Source organism: Peromyscus eremicus, chromosome 11, assembly GCF_949786415.1.
Source record: "Peromyscus eremicus chromosome 11, PerEre_H2_v1, whole genome shotgun sequence".
Classification (NCBI taxonomy): Eukaryota; Metazoa; Chordata; class Mammalia; order Rodentia; family Cricetidae; genus Peromyscus; species Peromyscus eremicus.
The window spans coordinates 61,248,464-61,270,832 of NC_081427.1; the positions used below are offsets into that span (position 1 = coordinate 61,248,464).

The 22,369-nt window shown below is 41.4% G+C and overlaps 1 protein-coding gene across 1 annotated transcript in view; it reads left to right on the top strand.

The window, feature by feature from the left end:
• The window catches only part of Atg10 (autophagy related 10), a 183,097-nt gene extending 162,093 nt beyond the window's left edge, over positions 1–21,004 (top strand). Inside the window, exons 4-5 of the mRNA XM_059276415.1 lie at positions 1,515–1,653; positions 20,868–21,004. Of these exons, the coding sequence (XP_059132398.1) occupies positions 1,515–1,653; positions 20,868–20,989 (261 nt within the window). The 3' untranslated portion in view covers positions 20,990–21,004. The remainder of the gene's footprint in view (positions 1–1,514; positions 1,654–20,867) is intronic.
• Positions 21,005–22,369: the final 1,365 nt, after the last annotated feature.

Genomic DNA, 22,369 nt, shown 5'->3' on the forward strand with positions numbered 1-22,369 from the left:
AATATACGTCTTTTAATTATTCTACCTCCAAATAGTACCATGGGTGACAACCAGGCCTTTAATACATGGCCCTATGTGGACATTTAAGATACAACCCAAAACAACAAGTTACAATTCTTTTATTATATTGAGAAACGAAAGAAAGTGTAAATGTGAAATAAGCCAGTTGTGGACCAAAGAGAAAGAATTTGGTTAAAAATTTATTGCAAAAGATCTTGACGCTCATGGCTAAAATTAAATAAACAGGAAAAAAAAAAAACCTCTTTCTTGGTATTGTATTAATTGTATCTGGCCTATTTAGTTGAGTGATTTCTCTCTGGTTATTTAATTCATTGTGTTTAATTGGTGGTGTTTACAGGTGTTTAGTGACAACTGTTTTGTAAACACTCGCATTGTGATATACCCACTGGTGTCTCCCCTGCGAACTGACTGTGAGTGGGAAATCAGTAAAGGAGATAGAGATCTGGAGAGCGTGCCCACTTCCTCTATCTCCACAGCAACCTTATTCCATATTGATAAAGCTTGCAATCTCCTCTTTGGTTCTTTCTGGTTGTTCATTGCTGCTGTTCCTGTCTTAATGAGCAGTTGAAGTGAGCCAAGCTCACTTGCTCCATTCTTTCTATTAATTTAATTGCAAAGGAGAAATTCTTCAGCCCAAATAAATAAGTGCACATGGATGCACCCAGAAACCCTGATTCAACATGTCCAGTCACCTGCTTCTACATGTTAAGATACGTCCTTAAGAAAGGTCCGTGCATGATTTAAAAAAAAAAAAAAAAAAAAAGAGATAGCAGCCAGTGGAGCTCAGTTCGCTGAGAAGTGGAATGACTCTCACATATCTGCTCACAAAGCCTGGTGTAACTTCCTGTCCCTGTGTGCCAGTGGCTGGGCCCTAAATCAAGATGTATAGTGAGCACTAGCAAAGATACACACAATAGTGAAGAAAGCAGAATCATTCGGGGTTTGAAATGCACCTAACCAACTCAGACTCTTGCAAAATAACTTTATTATTCAGAATGGAGCTGGGGATTGTTCAGCACACAATGAGTCATCTTTGGGCAAGTACAACAGAACCTGCAGGGGCATTTCCTGCCTTGGTTCGGTTGTCAGGGTGGTTTTAGCTCTCACAGGTAAAGAATAAAGTAGCTGGTGTAGCCACCATCTTGTTGCTGAAATCACACGGTGAAAACTTCGGAATTACTGCTGCAGTAATTTTTTGTGCTGCCCCGCCCCCACCCCAGCTCCCCACCCCCCATCTCGTTTCTCTGCCCAGAGTTGCCCTGTTTCCCCAGAACAATCTGGATTTACTTAATGCTAATGTTTTCTGGTTTTACTGTTTACCTAGGACTCAAATGTTAAGTATTAGTGTGGGTAACTCCCGTTTTCTTACCTCATAGCCTGGTGTTTACTTAACTTATTTTGCAAGAAGAGAATTTTTCCCTCCCCGTGTTTGCCCTTGTTTTTTAAAATCAACAAACACAGTTTGACTTTGTCTCCGCTTTCTTTTCTTTCAGGAGAATTTAGAGCTCCCGGTGGATGATTCTGAAGTGACGGAGTCCGCAGCAGCATCCGAAGCAATTAAATATGAGTATCATGTCTTATATTCCTGCAGCTACCAAGTGCCTGTTCTTTACTTTAGGGCAAGCTTTTTAGGTAAGACCATGTCTAAAGCTGAAAGCGAGTTCATAACATTTACATATAAGGCAGGAAACATACTTGGAAAATCATTTTTGAAAGGAAAAAAAATAGAGTTAAAAAAAAAAAGCTGTGGGTGAGGTAAGGTTTTACCAGTAAACTTTCTCATACTTCAGAAAGAAAATCAGGACTTCCTATTGAATGACATCATCCCCACCTTAAATCTGCTCTTCATGGTTTTTGGCCTCTTGCCTGAAGTTGACTAAGCCCCCCTGGCCCTTCTTGACTTTAAACAAGTAGCGACAACTTAAAGCTGCAATGTTTATTTACTTGTAACTTTGCAGTAAAAATTTTGTTCTATCTCAAGTGTTGCCATTAACTCCGAAGCTCCTAGGCTTCCTTCACCAAGAGCTCATGACTGCCGCGAGAGATGTTTATTAGTTAGCCGAAGGTGTACTTAGCGCTTCCTTTAGCCCTCTGTATAGCTCAAATGCCTTAGTGTCTCACAATTCTGTTACTTAACTCATTCTCCTGCCAAGAAGGCGAACACCCCCGCTCCTCAGAGACCCTGCTAACAGAGCTTATTTAGTGGCAGCCACAGGGTGTCCTCGCCTTGCAGTTCAGGGGACTTCTGAATATGCACTGGCCGAACTGGGTCAGCCTCAGCAGGCCTTGTCCTGGCCTCCAGACTATCCAGAGCCCCTGCCCAGCCCACCTCCTAGCCCATGCCTCCTTTTTGTACACGGCTTTCTCAGCCATGCTTTGTATTTGGAGGAGACTTCTGGATAGCTAAGATGTCTGAATTTAGCCAGTGATATTTTATTTTTAATTAAAAAGTAGCTTAAGCTGCTTTCGATGTGTGTTTCGTGGGTTTAATCACTCGCTGCCTGATATTTTTTAATGGTCTCTAGTTCTGCAGTGCTGGCAGTTTAACAAGCACTTAGGATTTAAAACAAGAGCAAATTCCTACAGACTCCCTGGTGAGAAGATTTTAATCTGAGGTGCAGTTCCTGAGAACTAACAATTTGGGGTAAATTTTCAACCTGGGACTTGAGGACTGAGGACACTGATGGTTTCCTAACTCTGAAACCCTTGCAGCAGATTCGTCTGTATGATTATTACTAACCTTTAAAACACTCGCCTTCTTGTGATTATATTTGGAGTCCAGAGGTTAAAGAGGACTCCTTGTCTGTACGCTGTGCTCTATACTAAAAGGTGGCGGATATCTTTGTTACGTGGGGTGGAGGTGTGGGGAATGCCTTGCCTGGCGCTAGTTTGCAGTGGTCACTCTACCTAGCACCTTCTAGATTCAAAGGCAAGTCGGGGCTACAGGTAGAGGACCCAGGAGGTGGTTCTGGTTCATCGGTCCTGTTCTCTCATGTAATCAGTATTCACTGTAAGCAGTTAATCACCAGAGACAGCTCCCAGAGACAAAACAAGTCCTTTGGCTTGTCAGCCTCAGGGATGTGAGGTGTTGAAACATGGCTGCTTCTGGTTGGAAGTGGGTCTTGCTGAGGCTGGCGGATGAGCTCACACAGGCGCTGTTCTCTGCGTGTGCCGACAGCTCCCCTTACAGCACAGCTCAATGACTGTCCCTGCAAGTCCAATTCTATGTTAATGACATTAGTGTGCTGCCTGCGTGCCTTTCTGCATGATGATCTTAGTCCTGAAAACACACGTACACAAGTAGCATTCTTGGTTCTATTTATAGAATTTTAAGACGGCCTTCATTTGTGGCTTATAAAGAAAACCAAAGAGGTCATTTATTTTATGTGGAAATGTTTTCCCTGCCTCTCATTCTGTCTTGTATAGGATTGGGGTTTTTTAGTTCTTTTTATTCCAGAATTCATTTAGTATTTGTTTAAACACATTAAAATATGAATTTATTTTTTATAAAGCATATTGAAGTGTTTTCTTATAGAGAAAAATGAAAAACGCTTCTTTCCTTTATCAATCTTGTACTTTGAAATTTTTGTTTTTACCTGACTTAAACTCAGGGGCATTCTAAAAATGTGTCATTCTTCACTCATGAGTCATAATTTTTCATTTATTCCCCCAGCCCAGTCCTTTACATATCCTGTTAGCCTGGCTGTTTGTATGTTAACAACCTCTGGTGGTGTGGAGAAGTATTCCTAATGTCTTCCTTGTTCCAGGTCCAGGTTTTTCTTTGTCTCCTTCTAGAGAATCCGACCTAGAAACAGGATGATTGTAAAACTTCTTGCCCAAGGGCCTTTTCTTTTCTTTCTTTTTTTTAAGTTGTTGCAGAAATAGTTCATTTGTCTTGTCTGTGACAGAAGTTAGTGTCTTTTGTGTCTGTTAGTGAAAATCAATTTCTGTGCTTAACTTTGAATTTTCTTTCTGTATCTTTAGTTTGTTTGTTTGTTTGTTTGTTTAATTTGGAAAAGCAAAGGAAGAAGTTGGAAGTTCCCATAATAGAAATTTATGTTGCCCCTTTTATCCACTGGTTTAGCTTTTTGTCTGGACCTGTTCTGCTTCTTGAAATGCAAATCCACTGTCCCCCCCCACCCCCACCCCACCCCACCCACCCCACCCCCGGGTTCCTTTTCTTCCCCTGTATGATGCAGTGTCTGCCAGACCAGCTGCTGCTGGAGACTCAGCTAACCTGTGACTGTCCTTGTCATTCCCATGTCATCCCATCACAACATCAAGAGTCAGAGTCGGGAAGGATCTTAATGTTGATGACTTACGAAGTGAGAAGCACTGTTTTGGGGTCTGTGCATGGTCCTTACATGGCATTCTAACATACACATACCTCATTCATCTTGCTAATTTTGTTACTCACAAGGTCAACTGTAGAGGAGCATAGACAAATGCTTGTCAGATGAATCAATAGTGAAGAATCTCTAAGCATTTCTAATTATAGCCAAAAGACTAAAATATTGTGATCGTAGTGCTGTTCTACTGCTGTGACAGGTCGTAAGGAAGAAGGGATGCTGTCTTCTCCAGGAGGCCTAGGGTCCAAACCATTTATCCATCATTACAGTTTAATCTGTCAATCCTTAGAGACTCTAGAAATAGTAGACTAAGAAAAGTGCAGCATCCCGAGGACCCAAAGCATAAATCCAGCCTGGCTGAGCAGCTGTGCTTTCTCTGTAAACACGTATCTTTATTTGATTCTTGAAGGCAGACAGCCAAGTTCAGATACCATTTGACTTCTAGATGCCTCAGGCCCATAGGAACATGGTTCCTCCTCCTCCTCTTTTATTTTCTCGTCTACTACTACTATGACTACTACTATTATTACTACTATTGAAACAGGGTCTCACTCAGTAATCTAGGCTGTCCCCAAACTCACAATCCCCCTGTCTCCGCCTCCCAAAAGCTTGCTTATGGGTGAGCATCAACATGCCTACCCAGGAGCTTGGTTCCAAAGGGATCACATGGACTGAAGAGAAAGTGAGTCCTTCTGGGTGTTCTGCTTCTCTAACTGCTTTTGTCATAGGTTTGGGCGGGGCAAAGTTAGCACTCTTTGTCCTGCAGTCTTTGAGAGGCTGCAGACACAAAACATGAGCAGTCTGGTCTCAGGTCGTGCCTTGTACTCTGTGAGCCCAGCCCCACAGAGCCCCAGCCTTGTCATATATATGCTGGTGCCTTGCACTTTTTCTACCTTTCCCACGTATGGTGCTGGACATTGACCAAAGGCCGCACGCGCCATTGGGGGCTCTCCCACTTAGCCCTGCCCAATGTTTTTGAAGTACTCTGCATCTGGGTTGTTTGTACCGTGACAAAGCTGCCTTTTCTCATCATCTCTATTGTCCACAGACTTTTTATGTCCCATTTTTCATTGATGGACTTGGCTGGTAGCAAATGGCAAGTGTTGGAAATGTGGCTTAAAGAGTCTATTTATATCAAATGGCCTTGATCTCACCAGAGTCATGGTTTAAACATTCCTCCTGACATCTTAACTAGAGATTTTTATATTTATTCTGGATTGGATTCTGACTGATTTATTCCATTTCCCTTTTTTTTTTCTTTTCCCTTTGTTCTTAATCTTTATTGAGAAATGGACCAAGTGGTTCTTCTCATTTTCAAATATTTAATTCTTTGGTTGACATATGTGTTCTTTTGGGGAGCTGTTTTGACATAGTTCCTTAATTAGTCAGAAAGGCTGCTTTAGAATAGAGAAGGAAACATTTCTCCCATTCAGCAACTGAAGTCTGTCTCATTGGCCCTGAGAGCAAGGATATAGAATTTAAAATGCACTCCAGATACTTCATGTGGAAGATTTGTTCAGTTGTGATGGGCTTGAAAGATGCTCCCAGAGAAGGGAAATGAAAGAAACAGTCCAACAACAATTCTCCCTCCAGGGGAGGATAAAACAAAGCAAGAAAAGGTTAAGATAAGGAAGAGTGAAATCTGGAGTTCCAGTGCCTATGTTGCTGAGGGGAGGGAAGGTAGGAGAGTGTTGTTCAGGAGTCAGAGCAGGAGGAAGTGCAAGAGGAGACCTAAAGGACCAAGAAAGATGGGAGTTGGAGGGAACTGAAAACGGGAGGCCAAGGATTCATAGCTCTGTCCAAGGACATCTAAAGGACAGTGCCATGGGTGGGCCATGCCCAGCTTTGGGGCAGAGTGAGCAAGGCATGCCTGGGCATCAGTGCAAAGCAGTGTGGTTTAGGGGTGTCCTCTTAACACAAGCGTGGAAGAAATGGTTGGAAAGATAAATGGGGGTCAAATTATGGAGGAGCTCGTGGATAGGAGGGAGTTGAGACCTACAGAATGAGGAAGAAGGGGAGCTAGACTGCATTTCCCGGAGACCAGAAGACACAGGAATAGATGAAGGGTGAGGGGGAAACGGAGGGAAGGAATGAGATACTTTTTGTTGTTATCTTAGAAAAGGTAAGCTGGGAAGAACATACTCTGTATTTCCAGGGTAAAGTTACTGCAGCCAAGTGAGGGTTAAGGTAGCTTATTTAGTAGAAAGAAAAAAGTGGATAAGGCTGAAGCAAAAATGATCGAAGTAATTATTACAATAAGCAGAAAGTGGAAAATAAATCGACAGATAATTTAACTTAAAATCTCATCTGATTATAACAACCTTAAAGAAAGTTCATAAATTTATATTTTATTTATATAAACAGTAATAAGTCTAACAAAAGTCCCATCAATGAAATAGAACATGAATTTGGTATATCAAAAAGAGAGTCTAGGGAATTAAATGGATTGTGAGGAACAAATAGTGAGTGTTATTAAGAAAAATAATGAAAAAATAGTTAACTAATGCAAAGAGGTACAAAATGAAAAGTCAAAATCATAGAGAAAACTTAGCAAGTCTGATTTGTGGAGTCCTATACATGTTTAAAACATTCTGTGAACTTAGAGAACAGTAGGGGATCTGGTAGAACATAAGAGGAATAGAACGTTACTGGAAAATTTCACATGATTGTACCACACCAAAGAAGAGTGAAAAGTGACATTGTTAGAGTTAACTAACGTGCGTTGGCACCGAACACCACCTGTGCATAGGACGAGGGAGCCCCAGAAGAGGACACACGGGGAAGAAGACTCACGTCACACCTGTGAAGGACACACTGCAGCTCGCTGGGCAGCTGCGTGTCTGCACATCCCTGTAAAGGAAACCCCCGCTTACTACAGACAGAGTGAACCCCGCTTGAAACACCTGTGAAAGCACAGGAATCCAGAGCCTGCCATGGTGGCACATGGTTGCAATCCCAGGACTGGACTTGGAATAGGAGGCAGAAGGATCAGGAATTGAAGTCCAGCTTCAGCTCCTCAGCTGCCTAACAAGTTAAGAGACAAGCCTAGGATAAATGAGATCTTGTCTCAAACACAGGCAAACACACACACACACACACACACACACACACACACACACAACAGTGTGTGTGTGTGTGCATTTGTATACACATAATCAGAAAATGGACAAGTGAACTGAGTAGACAGTTGTAAAATGGAGAAATACAAATAGCTAGTTAAAGCTTTAGCTTTAAGGAAAATGAAACTCAAAATTATGTTGAGTAATTTTGAATATATGTATTTGCAAGGTAGGTCTGACCATGAAGAAAAAGGATCCTTTAAATGTTCTAGGTAGAAATGTAAATTAATGCAGCAACTATAAAAATCAAGTTACTCCAAAAAAAAAAATGATAAAACTACCATATGACCCAGCTATGTCACTTCTAGATAAATAACCAAAGGACTCAAAGTCAGCGTACAGAAGACATACATGTTTATACTGGAATATAGCCAAGTCATAAACTTAGCCTAAAAGGCCATCAGTAGATGAATCAATGAAAAAAATGTGGCATATATGCACAATGGAGTATTATGAAGCCATTAAGAAGAAAGAAATTATTACATTTGCAGGCAAATGAATGGAACTGGAGATCATGTTAAGGTATGCAACCATAACTGTAAAATATGAAAAAGAGAGGGAGAGAAAGACAGGAAGACAAAAATAAAAGGCTGTTAAGGAACAGAAAAGGGACTATGAGGAGGGCTAGGGTTGGATGTGTAGGTAAGGAGAGGCAGGAATATAGTCAGTGTATCATTTCTATACATGAAAATACCATAATTAAACCCACTACTTTGTATAATTCATAATAATTAAATTTTGCCGGGCGGTGGTGGCGCACGCCTTTAATCCCAGCACTCGGGAGGCAGAGCCAGGCGGATCTCTGTGAGTTCGAGGCCAGCCTGGGCTACCAAGTGAGTCCCAGGAAAGGCGCAAAGCTACACAGAGAAACCCTGTCTCGAAAAACCAAAAAAAAAAAAAAAAAAAAAAAAAAAAATAATTAAATTTTACCAATTACAAAATATATGAGTGTTGTTTGATGGTTTTGGCTCTTTACTCTTTTGGGAGGCCAGCTACCCAGCTCCCAAATAAATCACACATGGAGGCTTATTCTTAATTATAAATATCCAGCCTTAACTTGGCTTGTTTCTAGCCAGCTTTCCTTAACTTATCCCATCTACCTTTTGCCTCCGGGCTTTTCCCATTCTCTTAACTTCTGTAAATCTTACTCTTACTCCGTGGCTTGCTATGTAGGTGGGTGGCTGGTCCCTGGGTCCTTCTCCTTCTCTGGCTACTTCTTTTCACCTCCCAGTTTCTCTTTCTATACATTCTCACTGTCTGCCAGCCCTGCCTATCCTTTCTCCTGCCTTGCTATTGGCCGTTTAGATCTTTATTAGACCATCAGGTGTTTTAGACAGGCACAGTAACACAGTTTTACGGAATTAAACAAATGCAACATAAACAAAAGTAACACACCTTAAATAATATTCTACAACATATGAGTGCTTAGTTGTGTACAGCATTGCTTATTTTAAAAATAAATTACAAATTTTATAGATCATCGCTCACCCTTGCTTGATGCAATTAAAGCAGAGCTCTTTGGTCCTCTCTCAGAGCTCTCTGGAGATGGAGACTGTGTTCTCTGTGTGAAGAGGCTAAGTTGGGTATGCAGTGAGATTAGTCAAGGTGCTGGAAAAGGAGTAACTAAATTATGGTCCATGACAGAGCATTGAGGAAGGTTTAAGGAAAGCCAGGAGTCCAAGTTGCTGAGAATTGGGGTACCGGGCTGGGAGTTGAGGTCCTCAGAACAGTTTGAGCAGGATTGAAAGTTGATGTCTTCTGTTTGAGAAGCAGCAGGCGTAAGATTTTAGGTACCCATCTAGTCATGTTTCTCCAGAGTACTTGGTTGATAGTGTTATTTCAGGGTTGGTATCTCTGGTATCTTGTGGGGCCACAGTTGCTTTCCTTAAGATACTTTTTTATTCAGCAGTTCCTCCAGAAGCTCTGGTGTTTTCTTCACTAAGGTAAATCCTTACTTTATTTATATGAGAGGTTAGAACTACTTGGCTTATGAGTTCTTAACACCATATGTAGATCATTTAAGACTAAGAATTATTTTTTATGTGCTGTTGGGAATATGCCTCATGAAAATAGACAGTCACATACAGTTTCTCATATAACTAAAAAGCATATTACATGTACTTTTCTATGCAAATTATTCTATTCAAATTAACATTAAAAAATTGGGTCTGCAGGCTGGAGAGGTGGCTCAGCAGTAAAGAACCTGAACTTGGTTTCCTAGCACCTACATGGTGACTCTCAACTGTCTGTAGGTAGCTCCAGTTCCAGGGAATCCAGCGCCCTCTTCTGGCCTCTGTGGATGCCAGGCCTACTTGTGCTAGGTACACTTACATGCAAGCAAGCACTCATCTGTATACAATAAAAATAAATCTTTTTAACAGTTGGGTTTGATAATTATGAATAGACAATCACTTGAAGGATTTTAAACATGCTGTGTTAGTGAGATGAAAATAATGGAACATGACCATGAAAAGCAGAATAAGATTTGGAAATGGATCACAGAGCCACGTGAAGATCATGGAGCCCCAGTAGTGATTGCAGAGTGAAGCCCTTCGACTTCAGTGATGAGGAGTGATCGGCCGTCCACTTGGTTCATAATTCCACCCCCCACCCAGTTGGAAGTATGTTTGGACACTGAGAATTCAAACATCTACTGTATCTGCTTATATGGATTCCCATAAGGTGTTTTATATAAATGCAAAACACATATTCAGTGAATTTTAAAATTATGATTATTGTCTTTGTTTTGAGTAAGAATTGTGCCTATTTCTCTAGAAGTAATGCTGAACTTTGTTCTCATCTAGCCTTATCTTTGAAATACTAAACATATTAAAGTATGAAGATGTTTTTAGAATGTAGAGATGAATAAAGGAAATCAGAGATGAATGATACCTTCAGAGGAACTATCAGCCTAAAGGAAATAAGTCAGGCCTGAAATCCACTGTAAGAAATAAAATACGCTCAGGGCCACAAGAAGGGTTAAAAACTAACGCCCAACTTTGGGGAGATAAGATGACTTTGACCTAGGGTTAGCAAGAAAGCCTGGGCAGGGCATGGGGTTTGTAAATATTGTGATGGGAAGGGCAGGGCAGATCTAGAGAAACAAGAAGATGCAAGTTTTAGATATCCCAAGTTTAGGCAGTATCGGTGGAGACCACTGGTAGCAGCGGGGGCAGCACAGTTACAGCCTAGAGAGTTCCTGCACACTGGCACACAGTGTGACAGCACATTTACAGCCTACAGAGAGTTCTGCACACAGGCACACAGTGTGGCAGCACAATAACAGCCTACAGAGTTCCTGCACACAGGCACACAGTGTGGCGGCAGCACATTTACAGCCTACAGAGAGTTCCTGCACACAGGCACACAGTGTGGTGGCACAATTACAGCCTACAGAGAGTTCCTGCACACAGGCACACAGTGTGGTGGCACAATTACAGCCTACAGAGAGTTCTGCACACAGGCACACAGTGTGGCGGCAGCACATTTACAGCCTACAGAGAGTTCCTGCACACAGGCACACAGTGTGGCAGCAGCACAATTACAGCTTACAGAGAGTTCCTGCACACAGGCACACAGTGTGGTGGCACAATTACAGCCTACAGAGAGTTCTGCACACAGGCACACAGTGTGGCGGCAGCACAATTACAGCTTACAGAGAGTTCCTGCACACAGGCACACAGTGTGGTGGCACAATTACAGCCTACAGAGAGTTCTGCACACAGGCACACAGTGTGGCGGCAGCACAATTACAGCTTACCGAGAGTTCCTGCACACAGGCACACAGTGTGGCGGCACAATTACAGCTTACAGAGAGTTCCTGCACACAGGCACACAGTGTGGCGGCAGCACATTTACAGCCTACAGAGAGTTCCTGCACACAGGCACACAGTGTGGCAGCACAGTTACAACCTACAGAGAGTTCCTGCACACAGGCACACAGTGTGGCGGCAGAAAATGCGAGGTCAAGAGCCTTCCTTCCCATTGCTTACTGTGAACTTGGGGAAAGGGTTGGCTCTGTGTACTTTATTTTGTCACATGAAAATTTAGGCAACAATATCTATTGCGCGGGTTTTTGAGGATTCTAGTTAGTTCATGAAACTGGATTTGGCACTGAGTATGTTTAGGCCATGGCAGTTGTGCTGTGTGCCCTCACAAGACCATGGGAAGACAGAAGCTTTTCCAGTCTTCATGTACAGTAGTAAAACTGAGTGCTTTCAGGGTCCCGTGACTTACTAAGGGTGCCTGGAAACTGGACTCAAACTCCATACCTGGTTTCGTTTTACAGTGTTATCACTCAAATAATTGACTGAAAATTTAAAAGCATATGAAGTAAATGAATTAATTGTTGGTATATGTAGATGAAATTGCCATGAGCTGTGTTTTCAGAATTTTAACATAGATTTCTTGAGATTAATAAAGACACCAACTATTAAATGTTTATAGGAATACATGAAAATTACAGAATTATGTAGTGAAATAGCTGATGTGACTGTACATGGACAATCACACTCTTCTATAGCACAGTGAAATTTTCTCACTGAAGCAAAAATGAATTTCTCCTTTGGTGGAGCATTTTCTCTGCCTCCCTGTGTAGTAGGACATGAATGTTTACATCTTTCAGAGCTCTGTAGAAGGCCAATCTATTGAACAATGGCATATTTCATTATGAAAATGTACTCTAGTTTCTTTTTGATTTCTAATGACCACATCTAGGATATTTCTCTGAAACTTACTGTGCATAATTTATTTTCTTTATAATCACTTTAAGATTTTAATTTATTTAATAAATTTTAATTTATTTATTTATTTTTGTCTTTAGTGTGTGGCTTGTACTAGAGTTGGATAGTGCTAGGGAAACATCTCATGGTATTATTGGATTCATGAAAACTAATAGCATTGAGAAATTTAATTTAGAAAGCTGCACATTTTGAGTAATGTATAGATTACTTGACATGTAGGTTATTATTCAATTGAGAGATTTTATGTGAAAATATTAGATGATACTTGAAGTGGCTAAAGATTATACTATTTATTTATTCCATTTTCTGTCCAATGTCTCTTGTCCTTTTATATCGCTTTAAATGTTATGATCACTCCAGCCAACACCAGCACATAGTAGGTACTCAGCAAATACCTCTTAAATAGGTGACCTCTATTATTGTGTTTAGTGTGTAGGTTTCTTCAGATTTCAGTTTCTCAGATTTTTAGAGATTTTACTCAGCATCTCCCTTGATGTGATTAGAGTGATTTCTAATATAAAAATCAGTGCTGTTATTTCATATCTGATGACAAATTGCTGCATTATGAGACCATAATATATCTTCTTAACATGGCTTAACGTTCCTGACTGGAAATCCTTTGACCTGAACATATTGGCACAAAATAATATGTTTAATGCACTTAGCTAAGGACTTCTTTATGCTCATGTTTTTAAGTGAAAATGCTGCTTCTTTACTTTTTGGAAACATGTAATTGTGCATCACATATTTTGTTTCCATATCATTTAAGCTCTGTTTATATGGTGAATTCTTTACATAGTTGGCTGTCTCAGTTCAGTGTTCAGTGGGATTTCTAAAGACTCTTCAGTTTGGAGTAATTAGGATCATAATCATATTTGAGTATGTGTCAAGTGCCCACAGTGTATGCTAGGGTTGAAAGGATTGCTGATTAGGTCTTTTTTTTTTTTTTTTTTTTGTATAAAAGGTAACAAAATCTAAATCTAATTCTTGTGTATCTTTGCTCATGAATGGCTAAGCTGTGGCTGGGCAGAACAACACTGAAGGTTTAGGGAGAGAAGTCACATTGGACTTAGGTCATGTTGTCAAAGAGATAAAGTTATATGTACTTGTACTTTTTGGAGTGTGAGTGATGAGCAGAAACTGGAGAGGTTCACAACATTTCAGAGGAAAATCAAAGTATAGACTTGATTTCTTTTTCTAGTCCTTCTGCTTAGAAATTCACAGATGGTTACCCATTAAAGGGGAATTTAGTTTGTGACAACAAAATCAATTTTAGCCCAATATGGAAAGTAAGATAGGAATACCTTTAAAAATTATTATTTCTAAGGTCTAATTGCGGGTTCAGCAAGACATCTTAGCAGGTTAAGGTGCTTGCTGTTGACCCCGAGGACGTTTATCCCCCGAGGACGTTTATCCCTGGGACCTACGTGGTTAAGGGAGAGAGCTCACCCTGTAAGTTGTCCTCTGACCTACACATACACACAATGGTATACACATGAACACACATACAAAATAAGTAAATAAATACACAAATTACAATAACAGTAAGAAGAAGAATAGCATTGTGGAGTCCAGAATTGAAATGGGAAAAAAATTCCTACTTAAAATTAACAAACCAACCAACCGTGACTACAGAGTGTTTTCCTTCCCCGTCTCTGAACGTGGTGCCGAAGAACAGTACTGGCAGCTCGTGTAGCCGCACCCGATCAGCCTCCCTGAGCGGCTGTTGTGAAGAGAAGCGCTCTTTAAAGTATTTGAGACCTGGCATGTTTGTTTAAAATGCTTAAATTCTAATCGTCATGGTCCTCTCAGTTCTGCCGTGATGTAGCAGAGGCTGCCAAGCACAAGACCTCCAGAGCTGCTAAGAGGCTCTGCCGTGGCCCCTGGGAACTAGCCAGGACATACGCGCAGTTGTACAGAGAGAGTGAGAGAGAGAGAGAGAGAGAGAGACAGAGACAGAGACAGAGACAGAGACAGAGAGACAGAGACAGAGACAGAGAAATACAGAGACAGAGAGACAGAGAGAGACAGAGAAATACAGAGACAGAGAGTGTACAAGCAAAAGAACAATTTTTTGTTCATTTCTGCCTGTGTGTGTGCATGTTCATGTGTGTGGGTACACATGCCTGTGTGTGTGCGCACATGTTCATGTGTGTGGGTACACATGCCTGTATGTGTGTGAACGTTCATGTGTAGATACCACAGGTTGATGTGACTTGTCTTCATCACTTTGCACCTTACATACTGAGGTAGGGTCTCTTGCTGACCCCAGAACTCCTCAATTATAGTGTCACTAGCCAGTTTGCTCCAGAGAAAAGAAAACATGATCACATACCAACTCGTCTATGAGTCATTATTCATAGTAGGCGAAAGTGGGAAAAATACCAGCGTCCATCTCCTGATGAGTGGATGAGCACAGCGTTCCCTATAATCAATGAAATGTAACTCAGCTATGAAGGGCCGGTATATGCTACACTATGGAAAACTTACAATTCACAAAAGACCCATTGGTCATATTACATAAGTGCCCATACATAGTAAACAAATGTATAACAAGAGAAAGTGAATCACGGTTTTCTAGAACCAGGCAGGTGGAGGGGTCATGAGAAAGTGCTGCTCATAATTTTGTGGTTCCTTTTTCAGGTGCTAAATCTCTTCTAAATTTGAGGTAACGCTTACAGAACTCTGAGGCTGTCGGTGAATTAACACTTTAAACAGAAGAGTTGGCTGCACATGACTTGTACGCTGATAAAGCTCTTTTGTGTCTCTTGTGCTCCACCAGAGCTGAGACATTCCCTCACCTGCTTCTCTTCAGTTTCTCTCCTGCTCACTCTCCCTCCTTCCCAGAGCACTCTGCCCTTCAGCCGGGCATCACAGGGGCTCCAGGCAGTGTTTGCCCTACAAGTCAGCCTCCCAGGAAGGTCGGACACCAGCCCTGGCCCCTACGCTGCTCCTCCGCAGCATCCATTTCCTTTCTGCTGTAGTATACATTACTTCTTAACTTCTTACATGATATTCGTTATTTATTGTCACATTCTTGCTCTCTGGCTAGAATATAGCTCCTGCAGAAATATCATTTTGCCAGCTGATGTATCACAAAGGCTTGGCATATAGTAGGTGCCAAATAATATAAATATCTATTTCTAAAATTAACTTCTTATCTCATTACCCTAAGGAGAAGATTGAGGGGTGAGATACTAGTTCTTCTGTGTTGAATTAAAAGTTATTTTTCACTTTGACTTGGTAATTCCACTCTAGGAAATTTATCAAAGGAAAATAATTGAAAAGAAGAAAGTTGGTATGGCTTCCTTGTGTCTACTTTGTACCAGGTACTGTTTCCCAGCATGTGATATTTTAAATGACCAACAGTAGTTCCATACTTAAGTAAATAAGAAAATTACAGTGTAGTGTGAGTACAATTGGTATAACCAATAAAGTCACGAAGATGGCTTTTAACTCGTGTGGAAAATATTAGTCTGAGTAAGAAAACTATAGAAACTTCGACCTCTCCTATGGAGTTAAGACATTTTTATTGATGACTTGGTCCAGGTGATGTGGTCCATTCAGGAATAAGAATGATAAAGATCCACGTCCATAGAGCTCCATAGTTTAGAAAGGCAAGAGGTAAGGAATGTATAAGCAAGATAACTTGGGAGAGTTCTGTTTGCTGTGAGAAGAGCCCAGGAGGGCAAAGGGCTGGCTGGTTGCTGTGAGTGTGGTGAGTGGATTCACTGCTTCTTTAAGAGCTGGTTCCTAGGGAAGAAGGGCAGTGGTGCAGATAGGCCAGTCAGAAGGGGCCGCAGTGCCCGTGTATTTAATTTTACACTGTGTGGAGAGGAAAGCCAGAGTGTGGTTCAACACAAAATGTGTTAGACTTGTATTTGAAGTTTATAGGAGCAGACATCCAACACTAGAGCTTGGAGGAGTAACGGAGGCCATTGTTGGAAGTTTGAACGTAAAACCTAGAGTAGCACAAATGGAAAGGCAAGCATATACTGTAGAGACATGTAGAATGTTGGGACACACCATAGTTTTTAGGATGACACTGATGGCTGAGAAAGATGGATTCGGAGTGTTGGGTTTCTGGTTTTCCTCACTGTGTGTGTGTGTGTGTGTGTGTGTGTGTGTGTGTGTGTGTGTGTGTGTGTGTTTGTGTAGGGGGTTAGAACCCAGCACCGTATACATGCTAATCATATGCTGCACCAGTGCTACAGTCATTTTGTAATTTGTGAATGAAACTAATATCGAGGATGTAGAGAAATATATTGGTACTAATCACTGTTTCTATTAATGTCATAAAAAGAGCCTGGACACTACCCACAAAGTCCTTACTTTCTTTTTAAAAAGCTAAAACCATGGAAATTCTTTTTTCTTTCTTTGCTTTTATTGAAAATTCATGCAATATATTCTGACTGTGGTTTCTTCTCTCCCATCTCCTCCCAGATCCTCCCAACCTCCCCACTCATCCAACACTACACCTTCTTTTTCTCTCTGTCTTTAGAAATCAAATAGGAAAACTTTTAAAAAAGAATAAGAAACACACACAAAAAAAACACAAAATTGGGAATCATAATATATAAGCAAAAGACCAGTAAGGTAAATAATGCCCAAGCAAAGCAACATGCGGCCAAAACAATAAAAAGTAAAAGATCCACAGAAACACCATTGAGCCCATTCTGGGCTGTCACTGTTGGGCACGGGCCGTAAGTATGATTTGCATACCCAGTGAGACTCTGGGCGAAAACTAATTTTCCCTTTGTGAGCGGTTGTCAGTTGGAGATAGAGGCTTCGTATGGATGGGAGAGCATCTCCACTTCCCCGTCTCACACTGGGAACCCATCTGGCTTGAGCCTGTGCAGCCTGCCTTGTGGCCCAGGCTCTGCGAGTTCCTGTGTGGACCCGTCCTGCTGTGTCTGGAGGTGCTGTCTCCCTGGGGTCAGCCATCCCTGCTGGCTTTTAATCTTTCTGCCTCTAAAACCGTAGAAATTCTTTTTATTTTGTTTTATTTTATTTTACAATACAATTCAGTTCTACATATCAGCCACGGATTCCCTTGTTCTCCCCCCTCCCGCCCCCCTCACCTTCCCCCCAGCCCGCCCCCCATTCCCATCTCCTCCAGGGCAAAGCTTTCCCCGCAGACTGAGATCAACCTGGTAGACTCAGTCCAGGTAGGTCCAGTCCCCTCCTCCCAGGCCGAGCCAAGGGACCCTGCATAGGCCCCAGGTTTCAAACAGCCAACTCATGCAATGAGCACAGGACCCGGTCCCACTGCCTGGATGCCTCCCAAACAGATCAGGCCAATCAACTGTCTCACCCACTCAGAGGGCCTGATCCAGTTGGTGACCTTTCAGCCATTGGTTCATAGTTCATGTGTTTCCATTCGTTTAGCTATTTGTCCCTGTGCTTTATCCAACCTTGGTCTCAACAATTCTTGCTCATATAAACCCTCCTCTTTCTTGCTAATTTAACTCCCGGAGCTCCACCCGGGGCCTAGCCGTGGATCTCTGCATCCAGTTCCCTCAGTCATTGGATGGGGTTTCTAGCACGACAATTAGGGTGTTTGGCCATCCCATCACCAGAGTAGGTCAGTTCAGGCTGTCTCTCGACCATTGCCAGAAGTCTATTGTGGGGGTCTTACTCATTGTAATAAACTTTTGAGTTAAATAAAAGTGCACCTTTTTGTTTGTTTTGAACTTACCGTTCACCCCTGTGTTTGCTTTCGTAGTTGACTGTAGCCTTTTTAACCCTGTATTCTAAGGAGTTCTCTTTTTTATTCTGTAGATTTGACGTGGTATGGAAATGTAAGCACTGGCCCTCAACTCTAGTATCAAATTTGATGGAAATCCTGTAATATTTCCTGATATTGTCGCAGGCTGCCGTTAATGCTCTCGTATGGTCACTTCCAGCCGAGTGAGTAGGCCGGCTCTTAACGGTGGCAATAAGCAATCCATGCTTAGGTTATTGACTATTTTAAGGAATAAAATTAAAATTATTGCTTATTAGCAGATTTTATATCCAGCTTTTTTCTCCGGGACTGAAAAGTTATTTAATGATGAGGGAAGTATTTACTTAGCATTTTAATACATATACATAAAGCATTTTCAGCGTCTCTGCCCCCAGAGGAAGTGTGGCTCAAGAAGAGCACTGGACTGTGAGTCCTGAAGCCCAGCCTTTGACTCCCTCACAGGTGTGAACTGGCAGCATAATCTTGGAGATTTGTGTTACCCAAAGTGTTAGTCACCTTACTTCTGAAATTAGTCACCCTCCTAAAGCTCATTTATTATCCTGCTGTTAATCCCTTCTCATTTTGATATGTAGACATTATCTGAAAGCATGTCATCTTTTGTAATTTGATTAGTGAACATGCTCTCTGACGCTGTCATACTTCAGATCTTACTTACCTCCTCAGGTCACACACATGCACGTTTTGAAGATGTGTGGTGCTTATCTTCAGAGCAGACTTTGGCCTACTCTGTAAATGTGTTCAGAAAACAATATAACACGGATATCGAAGGCAGCTTGTTTTCAACTTGTAGCTAAACATGACATTCAAATGTTAATTGGATGAATAAATCTTGTTCATTTTACAGACATGGAAATGTCAATGGAATAAAACTATTTATCACAAGATAATGGTCTCCTGCTGCCAGATAAATGCCAAGATGAAGATAGTTATTGAAAATGTATCAAAATATTCCAGTGCTATTTATTGAAAATAAAGGTTGAGGGAAAGTTCAGCTTTTCAGGTCAGACATGAGAAATGCCGGGCTTATGCCATTAGCACGTGACTGCCTTGAAGGCAGTGTGCATAGTACAGAAACATGGGGACAGTCGACGAAAAAACACTTCACAAATGGACCCCTCTCCTTTGAGAATTGCTGAATACAGAGTAAGGACTGGGAGGTGCTGAGTATTTCCTGAGCGTTTTCTGTGTTCCTAACGCAGTCCTGTGAAGGGTCACTCATGTACACCTCATGAGAACAGAATCCTGAAAGGGTTATTGTACTCCATTTATAGGAAAAGTAACTGAAAAAGCAAAGACTTACAAAGTAAAGCCACTGAGATACACACAGAGAGCAACTGCCGACCCCACGTTTAAACGTGGCCCAAATTCTAAGCCTGGTGCTTCCCCTCGCTTCCTGCTTTTCTTCTTGGACTCTGAGTCTGTACGCTACAGTGATATTTAGTTTTTTGAGTAGAGTATTTCCCTGAGTTGTATTGCACTCCTTTGAGCACAGAAATTCAATATACGATGTGTTCTCTTCAGGCAAAATTGGGCATTTGTCTGAGGAAAAGACCTGCCTGCTGTCTTGAGAGCATGACTGCCGTGAATGGCCAGAGTAACACTAGGGTCTAGCATTTCGACACCCTTCCGGCGGTACGTCTGGAAAATCTGCATGACTCTTTCTTCTTTGGAGTTTGAGCTTAGCCGCCTACTTTTCCTCTTACCTATGTGCATTGTAAGTGCCATGGTGGTCTTCATAAAATACTTTGAATGGGCACTGAGTTCAGAGAGATAATTGAAAGTTCTAAGTGACTGAAAGGAGAATTATTGCTCACTGCAGTTCTCGCTAACCTCTTCATGCTAGCCTCTCGGTTCTCCACGCCAGTCATCCCATCCCCACTCACACTGACACTGTGCTAGTGTTACTGCCCTCTGTCCTCTCCAGCTCTAACTAGGTTTCCTCTGGCAGTAACCTCTATTTAGTATTCTAAGATATTCATATACTTTTCATGGTTCCCCCACTAAATGGTAAGCTACTTACTGCAAGAAATTATGTTTTCCTTCCTTTTTGTCTCCTTGATGCCCAGTAGAATGATTTGAACATTATTGTTAATCAGTGAGAGAGTGAAAAGGCCTGGGTGCAGTTTCTCCAAGGACCGGAGGAATCGTGAAGGCTCCATAGCATCCATAGCAGACTTCTGGGAATAGAACATCCATTTCCTGGACTTCCCTTGTACTTGTATCTGTCATTTCTCTCTGAAACATGTTCACCTTTTATTTATTTTGTAAAAGTCCTAAAGGTAATACAGATATCTTAGTTGCTGTGTGAATACAAAGGAGAGAAGCTTGGATGTTTAATCTTCCCTCAGTAAGAAAATAGTAGTTCACACAGAAATCTGATATGTACACACTCTTAGTGTGTACACCTATAGAGATTTTTCAGGAAATCAGGACACTCAGTACTGCTGTGGAATAATCCTCTTGTACACTGTAAAGATTTGTCACTCAAATGGGTTTAATAAAAAGCTGATTGGCCAGTAGCCAGGCAGGAAGTATTGGTGGGGTGACCAAACTAAGAATGCTGGGAAGAGGAAGGGCAGAGTCAGGAGTGGCCAGCCAGATGCAGAGGAAGCAAGATGAGAATGTCTTACTGAGAAAAGGTACCAAGCCACCTGGCTAAACATAGATAAGAATTATGGTTTAATTTAAGTGTCAGAGTTAGCTAGTAATAAGCCTGAGCTAACAGCCAAGCATTTATAAGCAATATTAAGCCTCTGAGTCAATTACTTGGGAAGTGGCTGCTGGATATTTGGGAGCTACTAGTGGGACAGAAACTTCTGTTTCGAGCAACATCAAGCACCATCTTGTCTCATGGATCACTAACACAGCCTTTCATGCTGTGCTTTCACAGATGGGAGACCTTTAGCCCTGAAGGATATATGGGAAGGAGTCCACGAATGCTATAAGACGCGACTGCTGCAGGGACCGTGGGACACCATCACCCAACAGGTCAGAGTCTTTTCCTCTCATTGATGCAGTTCTTTACCTTTGCTCACTTCTTCATCTATTCCCTCATCTACTTCTTTCCCTGTTTCAATCCTCCACATCCTTAGAGATTTCAATTCAAAGACAGTTTCTTTAAAAACATCACCCCAGACCCAGGCTTGGTTTATTCTCCTTATTATAAGCTTCCTAACACCCTATAATTTTCTTTCATGGGGCTTATTATAATTTTGAATTATGTATTTGGGTGAATTCCTTTATAAAGGTCCTTTGTAAGCAGACCATATCTGTTTTTCTGTTTTCCTCTTCATCATAAGTCCAGGACCAGCATAATGTTTAGCATATACTAGGTGCCCAATAAAAGTTTGCTTTGTATGTGAAAATAGAATCTAAGTTGGCACATACATTCAGAAACAGGAGCTTCCAGCACCCAGGAGGCAGAGGCAGGAGGATCTCAGTAAGTTAGAGACCAACCAGGGCTAGCTACATAGTGAGAATCTCTCTCAAAAGGGAAGGGAGGGAGGGAGGGAGGGAGGGAGGGAGGGAGGGAGGGAGGGAAGGAGGGAGGGAGGGAGGGAGGAAGGAAAGAAGGGGGAAAAGAGCAATCTAGCCTGTGAGCGAGCTATCTGTAGAGATGGCTCAGTTGGTAAGTGCCTGCTGTACAAGCATCAATTCTGTACCCCAGCATTGCAGTGGAGATGGGCAGGTCCTGGAGCTCTGAATCAGTGACTTACACATGCACACATATGTACACACACACAGACAGAGACTGAATGCCCAGAATTGTGTACCTTTGACAGAGAAAATGTTTGGTTTGAATTGTCAAGGAAGATGACAAAGGATGTAAGAAGATACAAAATTATATTTAAAATATATGTAATTTAATTTTCTCATTCTTAGTCTTTTCTTGATACAAGATCTCACTGTGTAGCCTGGCTGACCTAGAGAAATGGGTGATTTAGCTTTTGTTGTCTGTAATTACTTCTCAGTTTTACTTGTACGTGCATTTGCAAAAGAAAATGTGAACTCCTGATTAGAAATAGGTTTGCAATATGCAAAAGATGAAAATAGATCTACAAAAGGAGATATAAAAAGAAAATTTGCAAAAGTATAGAGAACAGGTTTGTCAATCATTCCATTATTGCTGTCTTACTAAAATGGTACTTAATTATTTTAGAAATTTAAGAATACTCATCACTTTGCAAACATCCAACATCATCATCTTTAAAATAGTTTTACTTATATAAAAATATTTCTCTAAGTCTCCGTTTAGCTTAAGAAAAGCTTCCTTTAAAGATGGGTTTATCAGTCATTAGCCTATGCCCTCATGTGGCTTTGATCATAATTATGGAAGTTTACGTACCTATCAACGTAAGCAGTTCTTTGGCGTGGCTGCAAGTGACTGTTTTC